General features: G+C 37.0%; 1 protein-coding gene across 1 annotated transcript; it reads right to left on the bottom strand.

Moving 5' to 3' along the window:
- Positions 1 to 5515: 5515 nt before the first annotated feature.
- Positions 5516 to 8965, bottom strand: LOC149818641 (uncharacterized). Its single transcript, XM_089984351.1, has 3 exons — positions 8457 to 8965; positions 5993 to 6055; positions 5516 to 5867 (listed from the first exon to the last, which is right to left on the bottom strand). The coding sequence occupies exons 1-3, from the start codon at positions 8847 to 8849 to the stop codon at positions 5835 to 5837; spliced, it is 489 nt and encodes a 162-aa protein (XP_089840477.1). The 5' UTR covers positions 8850 to 8965; the 3' UTR covers positions 5516 to 5834.
- Positions 8966 to 9720: the final 755 nt, after the last annotated feature.

Consider the following 9720-nt stretch of genomic DNA (forward strand, 5'->3'; position numbering starts at 1 on the left):
ACTTTAATAACTATATATATATATATATATATATATATCAAAGGTAGAAAATAATTATGTTATAATTATTTTTCTTTATGTGGATGATATTTTAGCCATGAATAATAATGTAGAATGCATAAATAATACCAAAAGTTTTCTTTCATCCAAACTTAACATGAAAGATATGGGTTTAACTGATGTTATACTTGATATTAATTGATTAAGCATTAAAATAAATATACATTAACTCAATCCCACTATATTAAGTATACCTGAAGTGAAAGTGTATGTTACAATGTTTGGAAGGTCAATTAGGACTCTAAATTCAAAGTTAATGGTATTGTGGTCTTAGACTGACCAAGACTAAATAACACTAATATGGAGGTTTAAACTCAAAAGGCACCTTCATTTATACATTATAGCTTCACAAACAACCTCTTGAGTCTTTTTTATGGTTTTGATCCACGTGGGAGATTGTTAGGATTTGGCTTAAAACTATCCTAAGTTTTCTATACATTTTCTTGATTTTACTAAGTTTTGTGGGTTCTTAAGTCTTTTTGACAAGTTTAGTCCTATATTGAAAGTTGTAGGAACCTCCCTTGTCCTTATATAGAGGGGTGTTGCCTTATAGGGCAAAGCCCTCAGGGAGCAGTATTTATTAGGCTTGTAAACCATACTTAAACTTTAAGCTTGGACATTGGACCTTGGATCTTAGATTTTGAAATTTAAATTTTGGATTTTGGATCTTGGATCTTGGATTTAGATTTAGATTTGAGTTTAGATTTGTTAGGTTTGGGTTTTAGTTTAGTCTTTAACCTATCTTTTTAGTACTTGAAACAAATTCAATCCATAAGTCTAAAACATACTTTGATCAACCCATTAATGGACTTTGACCTAGCCTTATCTTTCTGGACCTTGACTCAGATCTATTTGGACCTTGCTCAAACATCTTTACATAGGCATTTATGGTCAAACAGTCCAAGAGTCGTTCTTTGCTTTTATTGTTTACTTTTTGACCTAGCCTTGGATGTTCATAATCATTTTGGACCCAATCTTTACCTAATTGATCATTTTTTGACATCCTTCTCTGGCTAGCCATTTGGCCAGCCTAGGCCCATTAATGCTAACCGTTTGGGCCTCTTGAATAGCCTTCAACGGTGGCTAGTGAGTTGAGGTCGATATAAACCATAACACTCTCCTATTCTTCTCATCTCAAGCTCTCCTCTCCTCTTTCTCTCATGAGTTCTCTCCCACCCTCTTCAACAAGCTCTGCTCTCGGTCTAAGAGCTTTCGCTAGCTTTTTCTCTCTTTGTTGCTTGCATCCAGGATTCATATTTGCTTGTATCTAGAATCTATATCCGCTCGCATCTAGGATCTATACTTGTATCTAAACTCAAGATCCATACCCAATTTGAGCCTAGTTGAGTCAACCAAACCTAATCAAGAGGTTGTAAAAGGTGGTTTGTGTCGAGGTTATCGGTCTCACTCGGTGCAGGGCATGGTCTCATCTTCGTAAGAAAGCGAAAGCTTGGTTGTATTCTGAGAGCATAGTTGCATGAGTACGCATTGCACCAAAGACTTGATCATAAGTGGAGCAGCTTGAAAGATAGCATGTGTAGCGTGTGCTTCTGAGTGCACTTGGTTCAAGTTCAGTTGCCTGACCCACCTTATAAAACACATGTCTAGGTCTAGTTTAGCACACACACATATACGCATGCACAAACACTTATTTACATGTTTATGTGCTAGACTAGACCTAGACACGTGTTTTAGAAGGTTAAGACTTAAGATTAATATTGCAAATTGATTAAGCATACTATTCTCTATAGAGAATTTACATGCAATCATTTAGAATTTGGTTATATATGTAAAATTAATCTTTTGTGTTTGATACCATCAAAACTTCTTGATCAAATGATGACATGATAAAAATCATGTGTTATTGTTTATATGTTTTGTACATTATTTAAATGACTTAGGAAAAGTCATTATAGCCTCTATTATGTCACAGTGATTCGTGCCCTCATGGATGTAGGATTCAGGTTCGACTTGAAGTTAAAAAAAAAAATCAAATTTGGGACACAAGGGCAGTTTTTTTTTTATTTTAATCAATAAAAAAATCTAGTTTTGAATATTTAACATTTTTTATATTTACATGGAGAAACCACTCCCAGGATGATTGACGTAGCTGCGATGGCTTTGTCTGCCATACTTACGGTCATTGTCCTAACAGTGTACAACTCTGTGGGATTACCTCTTTCTCCCAATGGAGGCGCCACACTTCTGTTTGTGGAAAGGGTGATGCCCATAGGATTTTAAAATATATTTAACATTTTAAAATATTTTTTATTGAAATAAAATTAAAATGTAATAAAAATATTTACAAAATAATCAATAAAAAGTAATACACTTACACAGCAAAATAAGGAATGTATGTCTTTTTTGAAAGAAAGATAATATATTAATCAATAAAAAGTAATACACTTACACAGCAAATGATGAGATATCCCTTGCTGGTATGCAGAAAACGAGAGATGCAGGGAAAACAGCAGTATGAAATCAACTCTGTCTGGCCACAACCTAATCTCAGCAAAGCTGAGCACCAAAGGACAGGACAACGCGTACATAGGTGACCTGACTAGAGCAAGTGAGCTCAAATTTCAGCTATTCAGATGAACTCTTCACCACCGATAGGTGATGTAAACTTGAACGGCATCTCATCAGAGAAAACGAGAAGAAATGCATAAAGCAGTCACGTAGCCACAACAGACAGAGCACTTTCAGAATCCAGTAGCAGATGGAATTGATGCAACACCAAACAACGACAAGGGGGTAGAGCATGCCAAATTGAAGGATTCACAATGAGACTGGATTAACGCCCCAGGTCCACAATCGTCACGAACACGAACCTGAAAAGAAAACCGATATAGAATACGTCCCGGTATGCACTACAACACCATCCATTGAGTCACTCCAGCCATCAAAATACCTCCCGAGTGTCCTGACGATGGAAGCACCGGAAAGGAGCAATTTCGCCAAATTGTGTTCATGAATGAACGATCAACAACCGAAAGTTTCTATGATTGAATACAGACCACATCAGGCTTTTTCTGCAAAATAACATTAGAGAGAAAAAGCCACTTCTCTCTCCCGCCTAGCCCATGAGCATTCCACATCAAGAAATGTACTGCCACTTATAGGAAACTTGTTCATTACTACGTACCATTAACAGTGATAGTTTTAATGAAACTACTTTAAGGGTGAAAAATAGGACACCTTTGCAACGTATAACCATACTGATGACCCGGTTTGAAAGTTAGGGCAAGTATGCAAGCACCTAGCAAGCCCACTTTTTCATGTTTCTAAGGAAAGAAGCTCAACCCTGCCACTTGCCCACGTGCTTGCAAACTTGAGAAAGTGCTAGCTGAGAAAGTGGTGGATAGTTGAGATAATTGATGCCCACTTACATGAGAAAGAGGGCCGCAGGTCTAACCCCACGGCTGGCTTTCTCAGCACTGGGACTCACACTTTCTCATGTGGGCACATAAGACAGTTGCAACTCCATCTCATCTCCGAGAATCTGAGCTGGCATGGTGCACGTTGATCTAGCTTAGGCCACACAACAATATTGGAGGCTTCTGAAAAATTGATAGGGGAGAGAGAGAGAGATCTAGCATTTGAGATTTGGGGATTCGATCACACCCTTGATCGATTTTCTTTTTTCGTCTTTTGAAACTGATTGCAACTCTTGCCCTAAAGAGCTTACAATTATCATCTTATATTCAATCATTTGTTAAGAAACTTTCGAAACTCCTGCATGTCCCTTCTTTTCCTTGTGAATTCAAGACCTAGCATAGAGAAAGGTCATGACCTTCTGCTCAAACTTTCTGCTGTGCCATCACCCTAAAACAGATATGCAAATGGGTTTTTTCTATTGCGGATATTCATACATGATGACTGATGATGTCAAATTGCTAGGACGTTGTTTAACACACAGTTTTCACCTTTTAAATGAATCATCTTCGGGTCGAATCATCTACCGGTTATCCCCACACTTTATTGAGAGAAAAAACAGAAAGACTGTATTAGGGGTGTCGGGTTTACCCGGACCCGGTCCATACCAAACCCTATAGGGTCAGGGTATGGTTATAAATAAAAAGACCCAATTAAGACCCGGGTCCGGACCCAAAGATCTGATTAATACATGGACCCATGTATAGTTTGTGAAATTTTATAGCAGACCGGAGCCCCACCCAAGTTTCCATTAAGACCCACAATTTTTCAATGTAAAAATGATAAAAAAAATACTTTTTTACCGTGTTTGGCCGGGGTCTGGTTTATGTAGTTCTTATTGGGTCCTGGTATGGTTTCTCTTAGGGTGGGTCCAATTAGACCAGGGTCCGGACCCAATGCCATACTAAAAAATTAAGACTAAGTCTGGTTCTACCTGGGTTCAAACCAAACCTGACCCGTTGACACCCCTAGACTGTATAGCCTTGCATGAGAAAATACAAGATCACTTTTTTATAGATAGTTAGTCCATAAAAGCAGTACTACCTCATAGTCCAAAGCCTTTTCATGTAATTTTTGCACACATTTGGAAGAGGCAAAATAATATGAAAAGGGCAAATTGGAAGAAATTTGGCAACTTTTCCACTTGTTAAAATCGACAGATAGATTTTGAAAAGAAAAGCTTTCTATTTTGTCCTGATTTTTTTGACCTCACCCTAATCAAAACACAAAATTTTTCCAACCAGATTTGTTCATGTCACAAAAACAAGAAAACATTTTTTCATAAAGAAAAGTTCTCATATGAAAACTTCAAATAGGGAAAAAAAATCCTAGAAGATTTTTGTTTCCAAATACGCCAAGAAACATAGCCGGAATTGTTTGACAGGTAAGCTGCCTCAGATACCATTTAGGTAGGCTGATGCATTAGATAAGATTTCAAACTTAAAATTTAAGTAGTTCCAAAAGACTTCACATTATATGCAGCAACGCTGCATGATGGGCATGCAGCGATTTGCATGACAACCATCCATCTTGGCATTTCTCCAGATGGTTGTGTTGTCCATCTCGAGAAAAGTTGAGATAGATGGTCAGCAGTAGTAGAGTTGCATGCTAAGCATGCTGCACCGCTGCATAAAAAATGATCTCATTCCAAAATACATGCACACACACACACACACACACCATCTATCATATGCACACAGGCGTGCACACACACAAACCAACTCCACATATCATATGCAGCTTGAGAATTACAGTTTTAAAACTATGGCACAGTAAGGTTCTAGGAATCCAATTCCATAGACGTGTGTGGTCCAACTACCACAGCACGGGTCATGTCAACCACAATACATGTTTCCAAAGGCCATGACATAAAACCATTTGCATGTGCCAAGTTTCAAGCTCTCCTTTTCTTTATTCTCACAAAAAGAAAAAAAAGAGGTAGCTCCCTGTTTATGTGATGTAATTAATTCCCTCAAACTTCAATTTACCATCTTCACAAAAGACAGAAGCCAATGAGGGATAACGAACTGCATGATTGTCTATCTATATAGATTAATGAAGCTAATCAATACAGCATTGTCATTACCATCTATGTTGGGACTTGATTGCATGTGTTTGTATTCATCATCTATAAAGGAAAATGTTCTAAAGAATGGCTGTGGCTAAGTGAAAGATTCCAAACACCATCAAACTTTCACTGAAAATCCAATACCAAGTTACTTTCGCCCCACATCATAGAGAACTCAAGAGGTTCCTGCTAATAACTTCAGAAACATTCAATTTCATTTTATTTTAAGGTTTAGCATAAACCCTTTAGAACTATGGAACCCAGCTCCATATTACAGTGCCCTCTCTTCCAATAGCATTGGCTCCTGTCGAATACATTTGGGCAGAATAAAAATAAGTTAATTAATAGGCTAATCAAGGGCACGAGTCCAACTTCAACAAAAGAATTGTTCTTATAAAGAAAACACCAAGAAATTTATTGATGTAGTACCTTCACATTGCTCAGTTGCATTTGTGTCTTAATACAGTCAAGGGTAACTCGCTTATCTATATCCTGCCTCTCCATGTTAAGGTCACAAAATCATGAGACGCTAAAAATTGAGAAGATAAACAAAGCAATGGAAAACATCATGCGACACTGTCACTAAATTGAATGACTTATATAAAAACTACATAACTTTATTCACGATTGGTGACTTCTTGAATGTCACTAGGCTAGCTAAAATAGTAGCTGAAGAGAAAAAGAACTTAAACAACACACGTACACACATTCTTTGGTGAAGAACTAGAATCTCACCTGCAACTTATGCACTTCTAAGATACATGATTGGACTGCATGAATAAGTTTATCATGATTTATTTATTATACTTTTCAAAAGAAAAATGACTTATTATTGTTGCGGGTGTCTTGAATTTTGCACCTACTGACCGTAGAATGGGGTTTTCAATGGGGTTTGTGGTGGTAGCAGAAGGATCAGGCAATTGCGCACACGACCGAAGCTCACCAAAACCCCTGCGAGGGTGCGAGGTCAGTGCTCCCATGGTATGAATATGTCCAGTTTTGTATGTTTTTTCTGTTGCACCGGCTAGGGATTATACCTTTCATCATATATATATATATATATATATATATATATATATATATATATATATATATATATATATATATATATATATATATATATATATATATATATATCAGTCTCATTTTTTAGAGTTGGGCATGAAAGTTTCAGGTGTATTGGGATTAGGGTATTGAGAGCTCTGTATCTTCTGTATTTTCTCACATTTGCTAGTGAATTTCTTGCTCCTCCTTCACCCGTGGACATGTAGGCCTGAGTGCCGAACCACATAAATATTGGGTCTCCTCTTGTGCTTCTCTTCTCTCTCTCTTGTGGGTCTCCTTTGTTTTGTTTGTTTAATGTGGTTTTCCTAACAATTATTATAGCATGCTTTAGATCATAAAGCTGAGTATTAATTTATCATGAGTGCTTATTTATTACACAAAACCTTTTGGATCATAAATCATCAAAATTTAAGCAGATGTTTTAGCTCATTGTATTTCAACTTTCTAGAAAAGCAAAAGTTTTTATTAAAGCTGCTATTACAAAGAATGAATGACTAATATTAAATGAAGCATGATAAACTCTTCCATAGTAAAAATGCATATATGAGATTTTACTTGTTATTCTAGCTTGCATATTCAAACTATATATGGTTTTTTATATGAGTAATTGGTAGGTCCTAACAAGTTTTATCAACTATCTGTCCCAACAACTTCAAAAATATACAGTTGCAGGTGCTTTTTGGCTAATCTAAATTATTTACTAAAAACTATGCTTTGGATTGAATCAATTTAACCGAAAATTTTGATTTTTAATCCGATTTTGTCATCAAGTTTTAGGGCAATATGAGTCATTGAATTTTGATTGCTCTAAAACCAAATCTGAACAATCTCCTATGCCTGCGTTTGGGGAGACTTCATCTTCTCCTCATATTATCCTAGTGCTAGAGTCATCCAAAAAGCCCCATAAGAATCGGAGGAAGTGGAGATGTTGAATGCTTTCGGATGGGTTTAGGCAGACCCCTACCGGTTACATCAGGAACAATCAAGCAATTATCAAGTTCTATTGCTAGTTTCGGATATAGTGCACTTCATGCATGACTAAGATTTGCTATCCAGCATGTGGCTGTGTGTCCAGCTTTATGGATTATGTTCTTAAGTTATGTATTTAGGTTGATTGTGAGCCACTTGTTTGATATATATATATATATATATATATATATATATATATATATATATATATATATATATATATATATATATACTGCTGTCATTGTATGCAGAAATAACTTAGCAAAGTCCATTTTTTTTAATTTTTTGTTTTCTGATCAAAATAACCACAAGCTTGTGATCTGCATGTTGTTTCGGGTAGGAACCAATTTTTGGATCGGAGGAATTCTATCCGTGTATAGGTTGTTCTGGAGATCCAAAATTTGTTTGTTGTAATCAATCGATTTTTTTAATCGAGTCAAAAAAGTATGTTTTTCATATAAAAAATTATGATCCAACTGTTGATTTTCACTAAATTAATCGATCATGTGGAAGATATCGACGAGGTTAGAATGAGTCAAAGTAACATGCATCATGAGATTCCAACATATTTTTAAGTTGTATTCAATACATGATATACATATCCCCAATTTTTTTAAATGATAATCTTTTCACAGATCTTACAACTCCAAAGTGATTGTTCCCGGAGATAATATAAGGATTCCTTTTACGATACATATGAAATTGAGTTCTATGTGGTATCAGCGGAACATTGAAAAGAATTATGGAGTTAGCTGGTTGGACCAATTTTATAAAACAAGGTAAATTATCTAGAGAGAAAAGGCACGTATATGAATTAGTGAGTGATAGCACAACCGGCTTTTGTATTTTGTTCCCTTACCTTACTGCTGCTACACACGGAGGAAGTTGCACCTTTACTTGAGAGTCCTATGCTCTTTTCATATCCTTCACTCAACTTTGATTCCCTTCTCAATTTCTTCCTGTCAATAGGGGTACCCTTACCGTTGAGGCTGCAGCTTTTTCCCTCCAAGCCACAACTCTCACAATTATCATCCTGGCTATAAGATTGATCCTCATCAACACAATCAGTATCACCTTCATCTTTCCAACCCGAGTTAACGTGGATTTTGAAACCACCACTGGATGCATCACTAGCTAAGGATGAGTCATCATCATGCCCATCTGCAGCAGAAGTATCAAGACTCAGTGACTCACATAATATAGTTGTCCATCCAGAGTCATCCTCCAGACTAACAGATGAGGGGGGCTCCATTAATGCTAGACCTAGAGATCATGGACTTCCACTCTACATACAGAACAAAAAGGAAAGACATGCAATGCATGTAATCAGGCCCTGATTAAATACATGAGAAAACAGCTCATGGCTCCCAAAAATGCTTCCAAATGAGCTTGGTGATAACTCTACTGCTGCTTTTTGGTGATTTGTCATCTAGTGCTTGCTTGCTTTTTAATCTTGGGGCCAAAGATTTTGATTGGTCAACTTGAATTTATTGACAAGGACACAGTCCTTCAAGGCATTTGGTTTTACAAGTGTCCCTTCTGGAAGATGGTAAGACTTACCTGCAGCTTTAGCAATCAGTGTTGAAAGTGGTTTGTGACTGGTAAGAAAGTTTAACATGTATCTGCCGTTAAATTTCATCAATGGATATCCCATAGCAAGAGAAAGAGTTCTCATAAATTAGGTCAAGGCCTGACATTATACAAGGTGACAGCACCAACGGCCCTCCGCTTGTTTGGTAAGAGCTGTTGGAGTAGGTCATGTGTTGGGACGTTGCCACTTTAAAACCCAATGCTATGTAACCGGTGGGGTCTGCCTAACCCCAGCTTGCCTGTAAAAAAAAAAGTTGATAGCCTTATTTTTGCCGTCTTAAGCCGGAGCGGTGTTTGATATTGGGGACAAAGTTGTCCACTTGGGGACCGCTTTGTTCTTTGGCAGTAGGGGTGCCAACGGGTCGGGTTTACCAGGACCAAACGCTATAGGATCTGGGTATGGTGACAAATAAGAAGACCCGATTAAGTTCCGGTTTGGATCCAAAGGTCCGATCAATACATGAACTTGGGTATAGTTTATGAAATTTTATAGCAGACCCGAGCCCAACCCGAGTTCCGATTAATACCCACAA

Source organism: Nuphar pumila, chromosome 13 (assembly GCF_984573655.1).
Source record: "Nuphar pumila chromosome 13, dmNupPumi1.hap1.1, whole genome shotgun sequence".
NCBI classification, from domain to species: domain Eukaryota; kingdom Viridiplantae; phylum Streptophyta; class Magnoliopsida; order Nymphaeales; family Nymphaeaceae; genus Nuphar; species Nuphar pumila.